The sequence below is a fragment of the Argentina silus genome, assembly GCF_951799395.1.
Source record: "Argentina silus genome assembly, chromosome: 5".
Taxonomy (NCBI): Eukaryota; Metazoa; Chordata; class Actinopteri; order Argentiniformes; family Argentinidae; genus Argentina; species Argentina silus.
The window spans coordinates 16408319-16431821 of NC_139659.1; the positions used below are offsets into that span (position 1 = coordinate 16408319).

General features: G+C 43.1%; 2 protein-coding genes across 2 annotated transcripts in view; both read left to right on the top strand.

Annotated features, from left to right (window-relative positions):
• Nucleotides 1–3579: 3579 nt before the first annotated feature.
• Nucleotides 3580–12426, top strand: opn4xa (opsin 4xa; the record flags this gene model as incomplete). The annotated part of the gene is made up of 10 exons (XM_083670759.1): nt 3580–3713; nt 7169–7302; nt 7668–7868; nt 8611–8782; nt 8944–9105; nt 10185–10292; nt 10550–10715; nt 11621–11764; nt 11989–12107; nt 12216–12426. The coding sequence occupies 10 exons, from the start codon at nt 3580–3582 to the stop codon at nt 12424–12426; spliced, it is 1551 nt and encodes a 516-aa protein (XP_083526885.1).
• Nucleotides 12427–16789: 4363 nt separating this feature from the next.
• The window catches only part of pdlim5b (PDZ and LIM domain 5b), a 53646-nt gene continuing 46932 nt past the window's right edge, over nt 16790–23503 (top strand). Inside the window, exons 1-2 of the mRNA XM_083670608.1 lie at nt 16790–16896; nt 22313–22418. Of these exons, the coding sequence (XP_083526734.1) occupies nt 22320–22418 (99 nt within the window). The 5' untranslated portion in view covers nt 16790–16896; nt 22313–22319. The remainder of the gene's footprint in view (nt 16897–22312; nt 22419–23503) is intronic.

Below are 23503 nucleotides of genomic sequence, written 5' to 3' on the forward strand. Positions count from 1 at the left end.
CTAGTGTACTGTATAACTGGCTATTGCTGTTAATTATTTTGCTGCACCTGTGTTTTCACGCTGTGCTCAGCCCCTTTTGGTACGAGTAAATTGTGTAATCCTGTGTCATGCTCTGTATATGACATACAGTGTCTGTCACTGCATTTTCCAGGAACCTGACAGTCTTCCTCTTTGTTCCTGAGGGGTATTGTCACCAGTAAGAGGTTTAAGGCTGGATTTACATGACTGAGTCACTTTCCCTTTGACAGTTCCTGCAGCCCCCACTATTTATTCACTGTGTTTAACATGATCAGACGTACCACTGCCTAGATCATGTACCCCCTTTCCACCCCTCTGTGCTGTGTACATGGTACAGTAACAGAATAAGACAAATTCAGAGGATGCATGCATGCAATGAGCAGCAGTGTCAAAAGCACAAAAAGAGATTATGTTCTGTAACACATGGTGGGGCACGTGGGCAGGGGGTTGGGTCATTGTGCTGCTGTTTTCTGCTCTGCTGGCTGAGGGCTGAGGGCTGAGGGCTGAGAGGAGAGCAGATGTAGGTTCCTGTAGCTATGGTTATCTCAACCTAACCCTGGGATTAGAGCGGGAGACAGAGGATGTGGTCAACCTTCCACACATTTAAACCTCCAGCCCAGTGTGCTTTCTCCACAACTTCTACAAGCTGCAGAGCTTCAGTTGCGCTGGTCCTTCTCTACTCCATCCAAACACAGCCTCAACAGAAGGAGGAGGAAGACACAGGTACTGTCTGCTTTTGACTTACTGTATCTCTGAGTATTTTCTCTTCGCATAATTAGATGATTGATGGTGTGGAAGAATGGATTTGTTGTTGTGGTTTTCTTTTTTCTTGTCTTTCTTATATTTTAGGTTGCTTAGTTTTTTTGGTTTTATAAAACACATGATTGGAGTTCTCTGTTCAGTAGTTCAGTCAGCTGTTGAGAATGGAACATTTTTGAAATGTGTGACTGGTTTGAATGTTCTCTATATTCACATGATTGCAAACCACAAAGACACAATCGTCCATTTGTCTCTGTTTAGAGAAACATATACAAATCTATTTGAATTTCTTTTCTGAACATTTTGTTCATTGTTGTTTAATTATTATTATTATTATTATTATTATTATTATTATTATTATTATTATTATTATTATGTTAAAATATATAGCATATTTATGTAAACCTACCTATTGTGTGTTATCTTAAACTATATGTACTTAATAAGCTATTACAGTAACAACATTTGTTCTGTAAATCAATGGGTTTCCGATCTAATAGAAGGTGACACATCCTCTCTAAGTACGGCATGTTGAGCTGTTGGAGAGCTCAGTGCATTCAACTGCTTTTCATGGACATCCTGTTAGTTGCCTTTGAATGAACATACTGTACACTTTTAGTGCATCTCACCCTCTGTCATCCAACAGTAGATGAATAAAATATGAAAATGTATACCATTCTCTTGAAATCAGAATTCATATTGGAATATTTGGTAAAACTTTATTTGAAGCACCCTCTTCTTGTGAAGTGCTTTTAATAGTCTCACAAAGCCTTTTAAAAATTCATAGAGCGTTATAGTTGTAGTCATAAAGGATTTTCATATGTATTTTTCTTTATGATTTTCTTTGCACATACACTCACAGAGCACTTTATTTGGAACGTAATACTAATACTGGGTAGGGCCTCCCTTTGCTCTCAAAACAGCCTCAATTCTTTGTGGCATTGATTCCACAAGATGGTGGAAACATTCCTTTGAGATTCTGGTCCATGATGACATGATTGCATCACTCAATTCCTGCAGATTTTTCAGGTGCACTTTCAAGCTGTGAATTTCCCATTCTACCACATCCCAAAGGTGTTCTATTGGATTCAGATCCGGTTGAAGAACATTGAACTCATTGTCATGTTCATGAAACCAGTTTAAGACAACTTTTGCTTTGTAACATGGTGCATTATCATGCTGGAAGTAGCCATTAGAAGATGGGTAAATTGTGGTCATGAAGGGATGCACATGGTCAGTAACAATACTCAAATAGGCTGTGGCATTCAAGCGATGATTGATTGGTATTAACGGGCCCAAAGTGTGCCAAGAAAACATTCCACCATGAGAAGGTGTACAGGTGTTCCTAATAAAGTGTTATGTGAGTGTACATTGTAGCTCTATAACTGCACCAATAAGGTGCTATGAATATGTTTGTAAGGTTTTATTCCAGTACACTTCAAGTATTATTGGATCTTTCTCCATACAGATACAGACTTAATTTAAAATAAGCATTTCATTTCTGTGATTTATCTTTTGCTCTTTCAGATGGATGAATGTTTTGAATTGAGGGGAGGTGGAAGGTGATAGTGTGTCTCTGACACAAGAGGCTCCTTCTACTTGAAAATGGAGATACATAAACACAGCATGTGGTCTCAGCATTAGTGTCACACACTTAAGTCAAGGCCACGTGTTCATCATTCATTGGTTTGTAGTATAGGCGCTGTAATATGTGTTTTTTTCTGTCGTCGTGGGTGGAAAAAAATAGTAATACGTCACAAAATTGCCAGTGTAACAAAAGCGTACTCTACACCTTTATCCAACCTACGCAACTTTTACTGTATACTTGACATGTTCTTGACATATACATATTCTTGAAAAGATGATGAAACGAAAGAAGCCCTCTTTCCCTATTTTGGAGGGCTACTTAAACACATTTCGTAAAAACAACTGGTCTGTAATGCAGTAGATTGTCTCTAACATACTCTTGGATGACTACAATTCTAAAATGGCAACAGATAAGCTTTCCTTCATTAGCGCCCTTCTGCTCCCTGATGGACGGTAGTTCACAGATAAAAGCTCAGGTTCCCATTGAGGGGCTGAGCCCCGCGTTACTCAATGGGCGATTTCATCACATTAATGTAAAGAAATAAATCCTCTTATAATCAGCAGCTCAGCAGGGGGCAGCGGTCACATTGAGGGATCATACTGGCCCTCAAAGCCATTTTCATAATCACACTCTACTTATCACTTCTGTTAATAAATGGAAATAGATTATAAAAGAAATGCAAAAGATGTGAAAAGATGTGAAATCATCTGAATGTATTCTTGCCTCATTAAACATATCTTTCATGGATTGCATTGATATACATCTCCCAGTTTATAAAATATGTTATCACCATATTGTTATATTCTAAGAAACTATTGAAACATTTAAATGAATGAGTTATAACTGCTTGGTAATGGTTTATAAATGATTAATTAGCAAATATACTAAAGTCTATAAATTAGTTATAAACATTTATAAATCTTTATAGATAGCACCTTAAAGTAAAGTGTTACCAAAGTGACAACCCTGATTGATTTTCTCCATCCGAGAGATGAGAGAGGAGAAGAGAAGAAGTGGGAGGAGTGCTAGCAAGAGAGAGGGGGAGAGATAGAGAGAGAGGGGGGGAGAGAGATAGAGAGAGAGGGGGGGAGAGAGATAGAGAGAGAGGGGGGGAGAGGGGCAGAAGAGTAAGCTTTGTATGAGATGAGTGTACTGGTGTACTGGACCATTTGTATGGACTGATACTAAAGCTTCTCTGTATCGTTGTCACAGGCATGGACATAGAGCGAGGATACTTCCGGAATGTGGACGTTCCGGACCAGGCTCACTACATTGTGGCCTTCTTTGTCCTGGTGATCGGAACGGTGGGGGTCATGGGGAACGCCCTGGTCATGTACGCCTTCTTCTGGTAGGTAGACCTGGGGTCCTGAGGGATGGGGTGGGGCCAGGGGGGGGGGGGGGGGGGCAGAGCACCTGTTAGAGGAGAGGGAGAAAGAGTTTCTGCTTCATTGTTCTCTAAAACCTGTTGTTCATTCATCATTTCATTGGAGATTGGTTGTTTCTGGCCATGCAGCATATTTGTAAATGAAATTCTAACCTTATTTCAACTCTTTTGGCTTTGCTTGACTTTGCTTAAGTGTCCCCCTCTAACTGCCTTCATATAATCCTTAAATGCGCTTTAAATTCCTCAAAATTGCTTCTGTTCAGCTTTTCAATAACGGAGTCACTATTTGTAAACCGTAGCCCCTGCCTCATCAATCGCTGACCAAGTGAGAGAAGCACAACTGGTTGATGTGAAGATTCCTAGTGTGTGCTCTGGAAGCTTATCTGTTGTGACATGGTTTTGTTCTGACACTAACACTTATGTCCGACGGCGCCGGGAGCGACAGAGTGAGGTTGCTAACGCTGGGTGACAAACAGAAGGCACACATTGTTGGTCTGGGCGAGGGCTCAATGATACAGTACACCACTGAGGGATGCACTTTTATTTGACTTTATACGAATAACCTGAGCTGCCCGAAATGGAGCAGATGGCCTGTTTTATGTGTGGTCTGTTTTCTGTTTTTGTCATTTCCAAACTAAAGACAGAAAGTTCCTGAGGGCCACCAATGTGTTATTGTGATCTCCCATTCTAAGTGTTCTATTTCGATACCTAAGCCCCCTTAGACCAGTGTGCAGTTGGAGTCCTCCGGGTAGGAGCGTGTGTTTGTGAGTGTGAAGGACTGGTGCTGTCTGTCAGGGGGAGAGGGAGAGTGCCAGGGTTCCAGGAGTCAGGACAGCAGTGAGAAAGAAGTCCTCTGGGCCCGCTGACATGCTTTCTGCATTAGGACAAAGTTGATTGATACTGCCACACCCTATCCCAACTGCCACCATTTCAATCTCTGTTGCAATCAAACCTGCACTCATTACCCTCTACTCTGCCAAACACACTGCTACCCCCCCCCCCCCCCACACACACACACACACTCGTACTCCAGAGACACTATTTAATGTAATTAATGATGAGTTTAAATGAAAACATTATGTCATTGGAGTAATATAATGATAGTTGTATAACAGTGGAAGGTGGTGGAGGCAGACATCGGAGGACGGCCGCATTGTACTGTAATGCATGGAATGGAATGAGGAACACATTAGTTTGATACCATTCTTCATTCCATTCTATGCATTACAGTACAATGAGGCCGTCCTCCGATGTCTGCCTCCACCAGCCTCCCCTGTTGTATAATGTTATGGGATCAGTCCAACAACTATTATATACAGCATACATATAAAATACATATTCTACCCTGTGTGTGTGTGTGCGTGTGCGTGTGCGTGTGCGTGTGCGTGTGCGTGTGCGTGTGTGTGCGTGTGTGCGTGTGCGTGTGTGTGTGCTTGTGTGTGTGCTTGTGTGTGTGATTTGTGCGATTATTTGACATTTATTTTTTTCATGACATAACATCAAAGTGGATAGCGAGCATGAGTGTGAAATGCTCACTGACACAGATTTGTGCAGTGCACAGGATTACAATACACACATTACTGAATTGCAGATTACAGACATCTAAGGCTACTGTGGATGGTCAGGCTCAATCATTGCTTCCTGAATTAACAAGACGTGTCAATGAAAAAATTAAAAAGACAATTATTTTATGCTGTATCTGTAAGGTTATTTTGTGTTCGAGAGTGAAATGTATTTAAGTGAATTAACGATCAGGGCATTAGCTGAACCCTAAGCTTTTTAAAATGAGATCATTTTAGCAGTGTATTTTTACAGTGTATCTGTAAGATTATTTTATGTTAGAAAGTGAAATGTATTTAAGTGAATTAACGATCAGGGCATTGGCTGAACCCCACATAAAAGTGATTGAGCTGAACATGGGCTTTATCCCAGTGTATTTTCCTCTGTCTGTCTGGCAGGACTATAAATGACTCCATCTCCAGAATGGTTTACATAGAAAGAGCAAAACATAGGTACTGATGCTCGATGAAAGTCTGTTTTTCAGCGATGTTTGTGAACTCTAACCTCTACCAGCGCCAACAGACCCAGCATGGGCTGACTGCATGGATTTAGTCGTCAATGTAAACACTGATTTTCTCGTTATGGGTCCCCATATGAGCATTGATTGGCTCAGCACATTCTGCTATCTCCACTGACAATGATCTTATGGGTCAGCGAGAAGCTTTCTTCTCCTCCTCCTCTTCCTCCTCCTACTCCTCCACCTCATTCTCCACACTCTTCCTTCCTCTCCCCTCCCCCTATTTGTTTCAGTATTGCCCTCTCCTCCTTTCCTTCCTCCCCCTGTCCTCTCTTGTTGTAATGCATGACCTACCCACATGCCTATAGGGGTCCTTAGTGTTTAGATAAAGCCCTCAGAGAGATGCCTTAAGTCCACTGGGTGATTAGATTAAATCTCCATTGTGCAAATAAAATCAATGCTGTCACATAACTCTCTGAAATATGGCCGGATCACAACACAACAGTATGTGTATGTGTGTGTGTGTATGTCTGTGTGTGTGTGTGTGTGTGTGCGCGCGTGTGTGTGTGGATTTGTATGTGTGTATGTGTGTGTGTGTATGTGTGTAAAACCTAAAACAACCAGAAGAGGGACTGAGTGGCTCTTGCCATTTTAAACAAAAACAGTGGGGTGGAAGAGAAGAGTGCTTTGTGGAAGAGAAGAGTGAAAGAGAGAATATGTCAATAAATCTATACATTTTCACATGAATGCAAGCAGGAGTGAGTGGACTCCAATACAGCACACTCTGTACAAGCTGTTCTTCTCATTTCCTACTGATGCAAGTTCCTACACAGTGTTTGGCAGATGATGTAGCACAGCGTTCCCTCCTGTCTACTGAACCTAATATAATCATCATGGAGCCTCCCGTCCTGGCCTGGCTCAGCCTTCAGCTGTTCTGTTGGCTGATGCCCATCTCAATGACTCAAGTGTGTGTGTGTGTGTGTGTGTGTGTGTGTGTGTGTGTGTGTGTGAATGCAATCCTTATTCCATTCCATGAGTTACAATGAGCCCGTCCTAAGGGGCACTTAGTGGCGTAGCACACTAATGCGTATACCACATAATCGCAAGGTTCCTGCTTCGATTCCGACCCTCGACACGTCTTGCATGTCATCCCTCCTGTCAATCTCTAGTGTCTCTATCCCAATAAAGCAGAAATGCTCTAAAAAAAACAAAGCATATTAAAAAAAAACATGGAAGAACAGAATTGCAGCAGATCAGTCTTATTTCATCATCTGTATAGTACTGCATCTGTGCTCAATTAGAAAAACACTGATCATTTCTGGTGGGGGATTGAATGAAATCATGTAAAATAATGTCATCCATAAATACGATGTAAAAGCTGTACCTCTGTTGTGTGTTTCAGCAACAAGAAGCTACGGAATCCTCACAATTATTTCATCATAAATCTGGCAGTGAGTGACTTTCTCATGGCCATCACACAGTCACCCGTCTTCTTTGTCAACTGTCTGTACAAGGAGTGGGTGTTCCGGGAAACAGGTAATGTTTAAACCTTAAACTTCTATACGATTTGTTGAGTATCAAGTCTCATGAGATGCAGATATAATCATTGAATGAATAGATGATCATTCAGCAGATATTAATATATAATAATAATAATAATAATAATAATACATGCCATTTAGCTGCCGCTTTTATCCAAAGCGACTTACATTGCATACATTTCAGTATATAATGTTATATTCACATTCAAATTAATTTCCAAGCTCTTCAGACTATTATAGTATGTGCACAAGCAATTCTATATGAATTCCACCTCTCCATAACAATTATTTCTCTTGTTCTAACTGTTACTCGATACTAAAATGGATCCTTCTCATCTCTATGAAATCATCTTTGTTCAGGTTGTAAAATGTATGCATTCTGTGGGGCCTTGTTTGGGATCACCTCCATGATCAACCTGCTGGCTATTTCCATTGACCGCTACATCGTCATCACCAAGCCCCTGCAGGCCAAGGGCTGGACCTCAAGACACCACATCTCCATCATCCTGTTAGTCTGGCTCTACTCTCTGGCCTGGAGCCTGGCACCTCTCCTGGGCTGGAGTGAGTCCCCTACTCCCCTACTCCCCTACTCCCCCACCCCCTCCTTCCATCTCTCTATCTATCTCACTCTCCTCCTTTTTAACTCCCTCCCTCCTTCTCTCCTCTGTAGAAGTGTACTGATTTTCTAATTCTTTTTTTTTTCTCACACTCCCATGCTTTTATTGTAGGAATCCACTCTTTCACTCAAAATAAACAGATGTGGGATGGACACCAGTGTCTCATTAATTGGGATAAATCTAATTAATAATTGATTATCTTTCATTCAATACTCAATTCATGTTCTAGTAAGAATCAAATACAACATTAATAGTCAACAGAAAGAAAACTTGCAAAGAGAGAGCAACAATATACCCCCAGGTGAAAACTTGAACATTCATATGTTATATACTGAAAAGATCTTCTAGAACATGTGCGTGGAGAGGACAGATAACTAATTCACGGAGCTTAGTCCTGTGAAGCTTGTATCCCACCGTTGACCGAATTCCTCCTGATATTATGTTCTCAAAACATGGCTTACGATACACACAGCTCTACTTAATAACACATTACACAACCACCCCCCTAAGGGACATAACTGAGCACCCCCCTAAGGGACATAACTGTCATATACGTTTAAATTCTCCTGTTACATACATTTTAAGACAAGCTGAAGAAAATAATATGAATGTAGGTTCAATAAAAGGTCAAGACCAATTCCTGTGATTCAGATTACTTCATCCCAATCTGTCTCCCTGCTGTCCAGGTTCCTATATCCCAGAGGGCCTGATGACCTCATGTACGTGGGACTACATGACCTCCACACCGGCCAATAAGAGTTACACCTTGATGCTGTGCTGCTTTGTGTTCTTCATCCCACTGGGCATCATCTCCTTCTGCTACATCTGCATGTTCCTGGCTATTCGCAATGCCAGTAGGTGAGCTGACACACACACACACACACACACACACACACACACACACACACACACACACACACACACACACACACACACGAACATGTGTACACACCTAGATGATGGGGCAATCTGTAATTGTCTAAATTTGCCTCTGATTTCATGCTCTCTCCTCCTCACAGAGATGTGGCCAGGCTGGGGTCTCAGGTGAGGAAGTCGACCCTGATCCAGCAACAATCCATCAAGACAGAGTGGAAGCTGGCCAAGATTGCTTCTGTGGTCATCATAGTGTATGTCCTCTCCTGGTCGCCCTATGCCTGTGTCACACTCATCGCCTGGGCAGGGTAACTATGGGTTTATGTATGGATTTTACTAGGGTTCAGATCAGGCTTTGGTTGAGTTAGGAGGTCATGGGTTATGGAGTGTTTACATCTGACTGTTGTTGGTTTGGATCTCGTTGAGGGCTTAGTTACCACAGTGTGGCCCGGATCATCATACTACCAGTAACCGTTGTGTGGGCAGTTTTCTTTCTCTAAAGGGCTCCTTACTGTAACCTCTCCTTACGGTAGCTCTCTCTCTCTCGTTAGTCATACATTCCCCAGAATCCCTCCAATCCTTTTGAAGTGAGGCTGGGCTAGGGGTGGAATGCAGACAGCTGTGGGGTTAGAGAGGTGAGAGAGGCTGGACTGCAAGGTTTCCGGGGGCAGTTACGGCTGTCAGGCCCGGACATGTTTTGAGAGGTTTTGTGAAGGGAGTGAAGGGAGTGTTTTGTAGCGGTTCTGCCGCGTGCGCAGGATAGGCTCACGCCTTGTAAAGAGAGTTGATGTGAAGAGATGGAGTGCAGCCTGACGTAGGAGAGGGATAACCAAGCATGTGATTCACCACCGCTCAGCTCAAAACACCTTTGGGTCACTGCCGAGCCATGCAAACAAAGCACTGCGGGAGTCCCCTACAGTAGACATGCAGTGCAATCAGGCACCCGCTGACCAAGGCACAGACAGGCAGAGATGCATGACTGACCATTGATTGACCCACATACACACACACACAGACACACACATACACACACACACACACAGATACACACAGACACACACACACACACACACACACGCACGCACGCACACACACACACACACACACACACACACACACACACACACACACACACACACACACACACACACACACACATGTAACTGTAACTGTAGAATAAAGTCTTGTATATAGCTACTAATTAAGCATATGTGGATGAAAAAGATATACAGCATTATGTATGCCTTACAGAAATGTAAAAGCAGAGCACAGCGATGTAGGCCTACAATATTAGGTTCGCGAGATCAGAGGAGTATTTCATATGTTTTGACATGGGGGCTGTAGTATCCTCTTCTTGTATGTTATACCAGAGCTCTGTACCTTTCAGATATGGGGGTATCCTCAACCCCTACTCCAGGTGTGTTCCTGCCGTCATAGCCAAAGCATCAGCCATCTACAACCCTTTCATCTACGCCATCATCCACTCCAAATACAGGCGAGTGCAGTCATCCTTACAGTACATGCCCCTCCATAACACATATTAACCTCAGAGTACAGAGCTTATAAAACCAATCCCTAGACACAACTCAAACCACTTTGTTTGATTTCTCCCCTCACACCCTATACCCATAATAGGTCATCATGTATACAATGTTACCCATGGGCCGGCTTTGATATGATTGGACCTGGGCAGCCAGATGAGGCTCACCTCTATGTTTATCTCCTTTCTCCTCTATGGACCCTCCTATACAGAGACACACTGGCAGCCAATGTACCCTGTCTGTACTGTCTGGCCCAGTCTCCAAAGAAGGGCTTTTCCGTGTCCAACAGTGAGCCGTCGTCCAGGGACTCCATGCTGAGCAAACAGTCCTCAAAGACCAAGTTCCACCGAGTGTCCTCCATGTCCACAGGAGACACAGTGAGTTTGGGTGCCTACAGTATGTTCAGTTGCAGGGTATGGGCAGAGCTGTAGTACAACTAAAAGAGCTGTAGTACATTTTTTTTTACCAGGTCTTGACTGTATTACCTGCATGGTCATGGAATTGAACAACATGTTTTAAATAAGAAAATAGAAAGAATATAACAACAATGTATGGTACGAAAACACTACCACACATGATCTGTGGAACTCTCTGAACATCCTGGCTAAAGAGCTTACACGTGAAAGACTATATAGTAAGTAACTATAGAAACATTATCACAAGACATCGGAGCAGTAATTGCCTTGTGCTCCCCAAAGCTGTTCAAGGCATTATGCACCGTTTGCAAAACACTAAAGACCTTTACCTTGTTTTTACAGTACATGCTGAATTAGAGCTCAGCAGCTGAGGACAAAGCTATTGTGGTAGCTTCTGCAGAGACTCCCAAACACACCTTGGCACACTTGACTAATGCAGGCATCCGAGTCTGACTGACCGAGGCTCTCTCAGTGGCCTCCCGTTGGTTTCAGTTGTGGGCCTGTGTCTTGGATTCTGTGTTTAATCTGAACAGTGTTCTCTCTCATTATCTGTGAGCCTCGTCAGGGCCCTGTGCCAGCGTGGGTCAGGGAGCGGCGGCGGACCCACACTGACATATAGAGTACCTGCCTTTTCAATATCAGGCCTTTTACACACCAACAGCAGTCTAATTATCTGCATCTAGTGCCTTCTACAGTAGCCTACAGTGCGGCCCAATACAAAGGAAACCATAGAGTTGCTAATCCCCAATTATGGCTTTCAGGGTAAAATAATCCCATTTCGTTGTTGTGTATATACTGTATGGACTAAGCATCTAAGGGGTATGTTAAATCTGTTGTAGCTAAGCTTGGCCTCTATTCTCTAACAGGTGTGGAGTGATGTGGAGTTGGACCCTATAGAGCAGCGGGGCCCGTCTCTGAGAGGCAGCCACTCCTCTGGAGCTCTGATGGAGGAGGGGAGCAGACAGTCATCCCAACAGCCCAACACCAAGAGTAGCTACAGCCCGGAAAAGGTGAGGTATGTGTTCCAGGAGTGGGTCAATAAGTACCGTTGTGTGGGTAAAACCATTCTGTTTAAAGTTTAAGGTAAAATTCTGTATTTATAATGGACAGAGAGTGTCAATGCAGTTTGCAAACTCTTCAAACTGTAGTTGCCAAGTCATCACTGTGAAACCGTGAGGGTGGAAAATGTACACCCTATTTATTTGTGTTCTCTAACACAGTTTGTCCCCCTCAGGCTCCCGTCCCAGAGAAAGGATTACTGAGCAGCTGTGACCACAACCAGGTGTCTAGGTCTGTCAACACCATGACCACCATGCCCCTCCTCATGACCCGGGAGGAGAACACAGAGAGGGGGCAGGAGGAGGAGGAGGAAGAGGAGAAGACCCAGGTGAGAGCCCTGCAGCCAGGCCAGGAGGAGGTAGAGAAGGAGGAGAACCCCCCGCAGCCAAACTCCCCCAGCAGGGGCATGGATTACTACCAAGACTCTGAGGTGTGTGGCATCATCACCAGCCCCACGTCAGAGAGGGCTAAGGGAGGAGGAGGCCTGGTGGAGGAGGCCTATAAGGGGGAGAAGCACGGCACGCAGACCCAGGAAGGCAACCTACTGCTGGGCCTGCAGAGCTCAAACTGTTCCACTGTGGTCCTGGAGTCTGTGGAGAAATGTCTCTCTTGAAACAGTCACCCAGATGGGCCTCCAGAGGCTTGGTGTGCACATGTGAGGGTGTGGGACTATAGAGCAAAGTGAGCATCATTATGGCCTGAGTGGTTTATATAATAATGTACCTGCACTGTATCTATACACATTACGCCATAAACACTACTGTTCTTGCACCGCTCTGTGTGTGCATAGCCACATCAGCTGCTAATGTACTCAGGATGTTGTTGGTGTGCTGTCCTGACACACTTCTTCCACTATTATGTGTGTGTCTCCTCGCTCATCACCTGCAGTAGGCTTTCCAGTTGTACACTACTTAGTGCTGACTTTCCAGTTGTATACTACTTTGTGTTCTCTTACCAGTTGTACACTACTTAGTGCTGACTTTCCAGTTGTATACTACTTTGTGTTCTCTTACCAGTTGTATACTACTTAGTGTTGACTTTCCAGTTGTCTACTACTTAGTGTTGACTTTCCAGTTGTATACTGTACTACTTAGTGCTGACTTTCCAGTTGTATACTGTACTACTTAGTGCTGACTTTTCCACACCAGCAACCCACTAGGACGGACACTGTTAAGACTGGAATGGTGTAACACCATGATTGAAAGGTCTTCTCTCAGAAAGTGCTCAATGTGTAACAAAGCAAGTAGCAGATGATAAACAACAAACAAATTAAGTGTGAAACATGACCCATCTGATCCAACAAACCAAATCAGGAACATGATTCAAATAGACCAAATGATACAGCCTCCTCCAAATCGTCGAGATAATTAAACAAACTTCAGCACATAGAATAAACATTCATTAGAGTGCAATGTTGAGAAATTCAGAGAGGTTTTACCATTTAATATGATTTACCATTTGAGAACACAATCAGATAATTTTGAAATGTCTTGGAATTAGTATATTTTGTGGGCAACTGAACTATTTACGGTTGAACACTTGTTTTTCTGCAATGTCTCCAACTGAGGTTGTAAGCCCCTGGAGAGTGGGGAATTTCTCTATCATCTTTACCATGTGAGGAAGATTTGTCACTAATATGTTCTTTTGTACCTAATGTTGTATTTCCTGTAGGAACCAGCATCCCATCAATTAATGGGGTTTTATTCTATGAGTTTGGGTAGCTACAAGACCTACAGGTACTTTTCTAGCCCGTTTTTGGGAGGGCTGTTCTGCAAGACCAATTCAATTTTTTTAAACGTTTTGTCAACATAAATACAAACCATAAAAACAATATAAACAATATAAACAAACACCTGACCGTAGACCCCCAAAAAGCAAGCCAGGGAAAAACTCCCCAGTGGGTAAAAAACCTAGGGCATAATGGCAAGGAAAAACTCCCTGGTAGGAAGAAACCTTGAGAGGAATCAGACTCATCCATTTCTGGCTGGTCAGGTGGGATCAATATTTATTACACAATACATTGAAACTAAATGAGAATATGGTGTTACAAAATGTCTGTGTAGGAGTCCATATACCAGGCAAGAATGACATTTGGTTGCGTATGAGGAACTGTGGGACATACAGACAGTGTCACTGAAACAATGAAAAGTAATCTGGAAAGAAAGAGGAGTATGAGGAGGCAACACATTTACTGCATATATATACTCACACTTCAGCCATATCTGTTTCCATTCAATTATTCAAAGCACATGCTACAAATAAGACCCACAGTACCCACAGATGCAAATATTTGGTGGTCATTTGACTATTGTCAAACATGTGTGTGTGCAGTTATGGGTCATCTTTGTAAGGGTGTGGTGGTGGCACATCATAAACATATATTTAATTTATTTGTGAATGTAGAATGTGTGAGAACATTAACCATCCTTTTGATGTATGTATTCATTTTTAATGACATAATGCACAGCACTGTAGTACTGCATTAGTTTAGTGACTATGTTAACCTATCGAGGAAGTGTCTACCAGTCTTTGGTGGTGGTAAACATGTTCATTGACCATAGATAAAAGGGTATACAGATACCAGAGGTCTCTGTTATGCTTAGTTAGTTCAGCTCATTAGAGCACACAGTGGCACAGACTCACCCACAGTATTCCTTGAAGCATGTTCAATAAACATGAATCACAGGCGAGCAATATTGAGTAAATGTCGATCTGTATGCTCATTGATCCCACTCATCCTCTTCAGGATTAAGCAAAATTATCTTGGGTTGGTAACACTTTACTTGCAGTAGTTGTTATGATACAAACATCATTATTTTTCATAGCAATAAATGTCACTTATCATAACATGTCATGATGGTGTGTATGAATTAAACTTTCCCTAACAAAGTACATAATAATATGGTGTATGTGTTGATTGAATCAATTGATTGTATTATATATATGTATGCCATTTAGCTGACACTTTTATCCAAAGCGACTTACATTGCAGTGAGTGCATACATTTCAGTATATATGGTCCCAGCAGGAATCAAACCCACAACCTAAGTGTTGTTACCGCCATGCTCTACCAACTGAGCCACAGAGGACCATTATAACTATATTTATGACATCTTACATAAGCATTCTGCTGTGCATGTAGCCATAATCTGTATATATCTCCAATTAAGGTATCATTGCACTCTTTTGCCAGAAAAGAGGATGTACAGTACAGCATTGATTATTGATCCGCCTTGATCCAATTGATTGATCCGTCTTGATACAACCTCTGAACCCTGGGCAGAACAAACCAGAACTTGCTGAATTACATTTTAAAAGTACAAAAAAGTAGAGTGCAGTTGACATTCAAACTGCACAATAACACCATACATTAGTGGGATATCTAGCTTTATGGGATCTGTTCTTACTTGGGAATTCCTCCCAGGTTAGTTTGAGGTACAAAAGATCCTGTTTTAGAGAAATCATGTTTTCCATTTTGACCACTAGAGGGCACACAGACTATAAAATAACAGGTCCTCCTCAACAAATTGCAGGAGGGTATTGTCCATCAACCTGACTTCTAACTGGAAATTGTGCAACCATTAGAAAATGTAATATTCTTGGAAAAATTATTAGGTGACAGTTGAAAAGAATCATAGAATAGGATCAGAGGCTGACAATCTTTTCAACATACCCCTTGGCCAAGTGCTTCCCCCTGACAAATAGCATACTGTTGCTCCACTGACCATGCAGCCACAAGTACTGTACCTCACATGCATTAGACTCTTGATATATTTTCAAACATTACTGGGCTATTTCTGCTCCGTCATTCAGGACATTCACAGATGTTACTATTTCCATTGTGGTCTTCAAACCACTATCTGTTGGCATGAGCCCCTCGGCTCCCCTGTAGGCATGAGGCGTTCAATGGAAAGAATGATATCACCACCCACTGATGCAACTGAACAAGCCGACACACTGTCTGTCACTGACTGACATCACAGACAGTCCCCCTGCATACTTCTCTGATACAATCAGTGAAAATATTTCAGTGTGTCACCCACACTGTCTGATAAATGACACTTTCAGTAGGGGCACTTTTTTAGTCACATGAACATTGTCAAAGTTGAGAATTATGAATAACAAGGCCTACACTTTGTTGACAATTTGAGACATATTCATTATTCATAATCATACTTCGATAAATGGACAACAATTCCCACAACCCAACTTTCATTCATAACAACCCAATAAAATTAACACCACTATTAGGACACCTCTGGCGTGACTGGTACAATTAGTGCTGAGTTGAGTCATTATTATCTCTGAATAATGATGGGAGTAAAAGGGCTAGTGGACAGTGACCACTATGACCAGTCAACTCAGGATCACCCAACTGATCACCATGATGTCACATTTAACTGTCACTGGCTGACAGGCACATTGTACTGTGGGTAACCACCAGTTTGCAAAACAACCAATTATCCCCCTCCTGTCTACCTCTCCCTTTCCGCCCCCTCCCCGATGTCATTGTCCTGACCCCCTCTTTCCTCTCCCCTTTCACTCTCATTCACCTGAGGAGAAGCTGTCGATCCTGTTCACCCAGTCTCACCCAGATAGTTCTAATGTCTAAATCACATTGACATCTAGTTAGGGTTATGGGTTTGACATGCACTAAACGTCTTGTTTAGTCACTCTGATACACTAGGACATCCTAGGACGTTTCCAATAGGTTTCTAATGCGTTCTAATGCATGAATAAAGTGATTTTCAGGGACAATTGTAAAGTAATGTCTATGCAATTCCCATAACATGGCTACTAAAATGTATTTATCTGATTCAGATGAAAGTCACAGTGACATAGAATTCAATGTACCTACAGCATATGATTAACCTATTTGCTTCAGTGCCGTGACTGCGAGCAGGGATTCCCCTCCTACAACGGGACACTGGTGAGATGGGCAGGGCGATGCGGAAGTCACAGTTCCGTTCAGATCAGTTCAGTTCAGTTCAGTTCAGTTCAGTCTGAAACTTGTGGTAGAACGGTCACACGCTTCCACATCTTAACACCTCAACATACCCGACTTTGCCTCACCTACAGAAAGGTAAGTCGCAAACTACTGGAACAGCTGGGCAAATAGTTAACAGAGAAAAGCTATAAACCTGGTGAAATTACACCGATGGCTACATTGTCTTTCTTTTAGTGTAAAGTATATCGACAGTTATTGAATAGAACAAGTGCGAGGCAATAGTCACACCCACATACAGAACGCTAATAAGGGTGCATTTAGACGTAGTTCTTTTTTCTTTTCATATAGACATATTGTCATATAGTCAATGCAATTATGATTTCTATGTCTGTTTGAATTTGTTCTTCTTTTATTCAGCCATGTAGACAGTGTGCGAAAAATACAGTGGATTAGATAATTATACCAACTTCTGTCACATTATCTCAGATACCAGAATATTGAGTTGGAACTTTTAAGCTCCTTTGTTTTGCAATGTTCTATAGTAAGAGCATAGTTAGTAGGCCTACAGAGTTATTAAATAGTAACTTAAATGTAGACTACTGTACAAGTTATACGATAGTAGCAGTAAATTAGGCTATTTGGCGAGGAAATGAGGCATGTTGAGATCTGTGAAAATTGTAAAGCATTAGCGCATGTCGGCTGACAAGCATGGGCATGAAATTATTGCTTTATTGAGATGAAACTGCGTGGGCTAAGTGTAGTGTAATTGAATATGGCCAGGGCTTGGTATCACTTCATCACTTGGTATATGAAGTCCATTTTGGGCGACTGTTCATCTTAACTATTATCTTCGATACCGGTCGATACATTTTTTGAAGCAGTTTCATTTATCTAGTGACAGGTGTACAGTTAGACACATCTGGAATAGTCATCAGGGATGTTCTCTTGCCCTTTGTCATGGCAGTCCTATGGTTAACTCACTTATATAGTTGAATTGGTTCTAAGGATATTGAGAGAACCTGTGTCTTGTCATACTGACATTTGTTTTGGGCAAATTAGTGATGTGCTTCTGTCCACTAAGGGCCATCCTGTTTCTCTGAATGGATAATGACTTCTTTGTCAACATTCAAGAAAAGCATGTCCTGAAGCCTTGACAATTAGCACAAGCCTTTTGAAGTCGTAATAACAGTTCATTGTGTGCCAATGTGTGCCATGCCCAGAACATCAATCTGTCAGCTGTGCAAACTAAACTGACAAACAATGACCTACTGAGTTATACAGTGTAAAAGATTTGCTCTATGACCCACTGTTATTGATTAGGAGGTTTGCACATTTCGAGGAAGAAGGAAATGAAAGTTAGAGAGGACCACAGTTAACCTTGTCGATTGCCAGATGGTTATTGTCATGTTGGCTTGCTGGTGAACTTTAGGTTGCTGCTGTGGGCCTTGTAATTTTCCCTGAACCCTGAATATATTTAGCTGACCTCAACCCTGGGTCACAGAGAGAGGGGGGGGGGGCTGCCTTTAATGAGAGTCTCATTAGAACTCTCAAACACTGTGTCTGTGTGTGTGTGTGTGTGTGTATGTGTGTGTGTATGTTAGAAGTGTGAGGGTCATGGGGTCGTGTGTGTTTCCCAGGTGTGACAACTCCCCCCCCCCCCCATCTGCCCCCCCCCCCCCCCCCCCCCTCCTCCCTCACTGGTGATTCACTGGTGATAGTCTAGCACTGCAGGGTGCGTCACCAGCCTGTCCTGCTGTTAAAGAGCCCACTGCCACACCTGCTTCAGGTGTGATCTCTCCATTTAAAACATAAATAAACATGTCACTGACTGTTGGAAGTGGTATTTTGCTTCTAACTGTTAAGAAGCTGTTGTGAAACTTGGTGAATCGTCCACGTCACCTTTTGTCTGTTATCTGTTATTGTATTTACCGACGTCCCAGGCAGCTATGCTAACAAAGCTAACACCTACTTTACAAAAAGGAGCTGTGAAGAACATTGTTCTGGGAGCAAAAGTAATCGGACATCAAACTGTTTAACGGTCAGTTGCTTTAGTAGTTTCACCTGTGTAATAGGGCAGGTTGACTCACTTCTCTCTCAGGAGATTCTACTGCGATAGACATGTGTTCTATGATGCTCTCAGGTCAGACTCAGAGATTGTGGTTTTTGTGTCAACGTCAACGGTTTCTGTCGGACAGAGGTCATGTGTACACATTAACGTGCTGCAATGTGGTTCAAAATGCATTGTATGTGTGTGTGCTCTATCACACACACACACACACACACACACACACACACACACACACACACACACACACTATAGATGTACTGTAGGGTAATAGAATAATATATGCCATTTAGCTGACGCTTTTATCCAAAGCAACTTATATTGCAGTGAGTGCATACATTTCAGTATATATGGTCCCAGTGGGAATCAAACCCACAACCTAAGCGTTGTTAGCGCCATGCTCTACCAACTGAGCCACAGAGGGCCAGGGTAGATTGGTAGGGACACTTGGTAGCACACTTCTGTCTCCTGTGTTGACCCACAATGATCTGCTCGTTCTATAATCGTACATCATCTTATTTCCAATGGGAACATGAATGTATAAATAGGATGTGTCAAAACCAATGAAAAAATGAAAAACCCATGAAAATCACAGTGCATGAAAGGCTCGAGTTCATCAGACACGCAGCACTTATTGGTATCGTTTCATATGTGAATCACTGGGGCGAGTGGGACACACTGCTTGTCCTGTCCTGTGTGTCGTCGAAAAAGTCAAACCGTAGGGCGCATTCCTGCCAGGTGGTTGAGAAATATGGCAGCACCAGTCAAGCCCTCAAATGAAACGCTGTTGGCAGGGGTGTTGGGTTGAGTTCTAACGAGCCCCAAGCCTTCCAGGGTGTGTCTCTGGCTGGGCTCTGTCCTCACAAGGCAGAGCGGCTGGTGCCAGTAACAGCACCAGCCTTCTAAGCTCTGATCAGTCTGTAGGCACGCCAGTATTCACACTGTTTTAATCCAGCATTCACATGCTGATGGGTATCGGACTTCTACTACTGTACATGTCACAACTCAATACCTTCCCTATAAAATCCCCTATAGCCTCAAATGCAGCAATGAGATAATAGTAGGTTCAATTCTGTTTCACAGAGCAACATCTGTTATATAGGACCTGTATGATTTGAAACGGAAGCCTGTCTTTCATGACGGCCAAAAGGATGAATGGGGTGAGCTCATTGTAATGCATGAAATGGAATAAGGAATGGTATCAAACACACCTTCCATGCATCACAATGAGCCCGTCCTCTGATTTCTACCTCCACCCGCCTCCACTGGTGTGTGTGTGTGTGTGTGTGTGTTTAGGCCTCTCCCTCTGGTGAGTGGTCAGCTATGTCACATCCTGGGTGTGTGTGTGGTGTTGTGGTATGATGCTGCCTGGTGTGTGTCCATATCTGCCTTTATCAAACAACAGTCTGGGAGAGGATATGGCAAGATAGGCTAAAGGTTGAAAGTATTGAAAGTTCTAGATTGATTTGGGCTGAACATGGTGAAAACAGTACAGTCACACATTTTGGGAGATGATTATCATTTAACCAGCCAGCCAGCCCCATGTCACAGAAGGAAATTGTTTTACAGCTCAATAGTTTCTAGTTCAGTGAAGGCAAACTGTCTCAGGGGCAAAGTTCAAAGTCCACTCGTGCAGCGTAAATTCACACTGAGCTGATCCGATAATTCGTTTTAGGCAAATACAGACTCAACAGTACTTGTCTGTAGTAACCATTTTCTTTGCCAACCCTGAGTTTAGCATAGCCAAATGGCTCTCATTTGAGGCTCCCATGGCCATTCTAAAGGGCTATAGATGTAGACACCCCCTCAGGCCAGCCTTGAACCCTGCATGCTGTTGTATTATTTTGGCTCTGACTCTTGACATTTATCTGTCACCTCTCACCTCTCCTGGCCCCTGCCTGAACCCTCTAGGGGCTTGGGTCCTGATTCTGTTTTATGAGTGGAGGGAGGGAGGGAGGGGGGGAGGGGGGGGAGGGAGGGACTCTGCCCTCATCACCTCATAGTCTCCACTGGTCACATGGCCCCTGACCTGCCTGTCCTGCCTGCCCAGCTGCTCCTGAGAGGACTGGCGAGGCTGTTTTACTATCTGAGACATTCTGGGCTGGGTTTGGTCCACAGTTAAAGAGTTTCTGAAAGACCAGGGACAGTTAGCCAAGAGGTTGATATAGTTTTCAGATGACATTGGAAGAATGATAAACAACAGCTATGAATGCCATAACTATAATGAGACAGATCTGATCATGGCTGTAGTTGATAGCAGACAGGGCTGATGACATACACTGCACTGATCTAGTAGCTATAATCTAGTGGCCAAGAAATGTTTATGTTTGGACTAGCTGGATGTACACCGCAGTCTTTCTACCTTAACAGCAATAGCCTTGCCCAACTCACACTCCTAAAATACTTGACTGCATACAACACTCATACTGTGTGACCTGATGTACATGCACGCACATGTGCACACACACATACACACACACACACGCACACACACACACTGACACACACTGACACATACACATACACACACCCCACCTCCCCTCCCTATGATAGTATAAATAGACCCTGTTCTGTTGTAGGACCGTTAGTTATCGCTCAGGATATTTGGGTTGTGGTTTGTTTGGTCTCCTTGACCTCCTTGAAAGGGAATTACACATTTGACAGGTAAAATAAATCTTTTTGTAAATGTTAATGAAATGTTGAAACTGAGAGGTTATCTTTATGTTAGTGAGATAATATTATACACATTATGTAAACTGTAAATGTAAGTAATTATTTTATGTGATGCGTAGTGCTACTCCATCTTTTGTCCGACAGATGCATTAAAGCTAAGTTTATGTAAGTCTGTCTGCCGTTGAAAAATATGTTTCACTTCCCTGAATCGCAGTGTTGTTTCTGCTTGAACCGCTGGTCCAAAAGAATCAAGGACCGTGTCCAAACGTCCGTATCTACTGTCTCTGCAGATGTTTAGAAAGCAGAGGGCCGGCATGCCGACATGCCAAACTCTGGATTAGGTCAGATTTATTTCACCATGTGTTATCGCCAAAAAAAATGATTTAGTGAACTAATAACAATACAGTTATAAGAGATCAACATTTGTAGCCTTTCATGCTACCGTGAACACAGCTGAGTCAGGTTTTCTTGGGAATTTGCTGACATTTGCTGATTGGGAATCTTTTATCATACATACGGTACAGTAGTCCTCCTCTTCAGTGACCCAGAGAACCTCTGAGACTTTCAGTGGCCCAAACAGAAAAGCTGTTTTGCTGATATTCTTTCTTCGAGCATTGCAGAAATGTAAAGTTTGGGAATGCTGTATATTTTCCCTTATAAAGCAGTTCAAACCAACCAACTATTAGTTCTTTGACTATGTCATTATAGACCTTTAGAGTCTGTAGAGTGTACATGTTTATATCCGTGACCCATAGAGAATGGAGGAGACCAGTGGATATAATGTTTGTGTTTTTTGTGTGTTTGTTTCTCCAGACTAATCATGAGCAGCAACTACAGCGTCTCCCTGGTTGGCCCCGCCCCCTGGGGCTTCAGACTGCAGGGGGGAAAGGACTTCTGTCTGCCTCTCACTATCTCAAGGGTGAGTGTCACACACACACACACACACACACACACACACACACACACACACACACGCAAGCACACCTCCCCCTTCCCATAACACATCACACACTCAAATGCACACGCTCTCTCAACTCCATGACACTCACCTTCCAGGAGTGGCAGTCATGATCACTATGCCATCTGGCTGTGGAGTGAAGAGGGAGTCTGTGCCATCCATCCCTGGGTGCCACTCACCACTGGTTTAAACAACAAAGTACCCCCCCCCCCACCCCCCGCCAGTTCATGGCCCCTGTCACTCTCCCTGTCTTTATCTGTGTCCTACGCCCTTTTTAACTTACATAACTGAATAGTAATAACCCCAGACATATTCCCAGAACTTCTCCGAATATCTGTGAAGACCAGATAGAGGTATACTACAGCACACTCTGCCAGCGGGCAAAGTCGTTCATCTTATTTTGGTGTGCGTCAGAGATAGGGTGCTGAGTGTCCTGGCTCTGAAGACTGCATAGGCTCCACAATGTAGGCTGTGTGTCTGGCTCAGGGCTGCTGTACACAGTGGGCCGGTCCTCCTCCGTCAGGGAACTACGATCAATCTGTCTGCCCCGAGGCCCGAGGAGGAACTCTCCTTCCCAAATGGCCGTCTCTCTCGGGAACCCTGCGGAGAACCAGCAGTACTGTCATACCTGTCTGCGAGCCGGGGCCCCCATAAATCCTTGCTGAGATCTGGCTTTGGGTGCTGCTAACTCTGGGCTTCAGGCTCCAGGCTGTAGGTTCTGGCCTCTGGGCTCTGAGAGGAGCTGCTGGCAGGCCCACTGGATGAAGAATGGTTCTACTGCTGATGGATATGCTCCTCCTTCCCCTACCCCTAGTTACAGTGTTTGTCTTGGTGGTTTGAAGAGGAGGACCGACTCTGAGTGTGTGCTATTACTCAATCGATAGTGACTATTCATCATTTAAGAGACATCTTGAAACTAATCACTTTCTCGAACTCTGCAGTGTGTGACTCACAGTGATTCATTCATTCTTGCATAATGCATTTTAACTGTAGCATTTTAAAGGAAGTTGCTGAATGTGAAAGTAGTGTTATGGCCTGATTCGTAT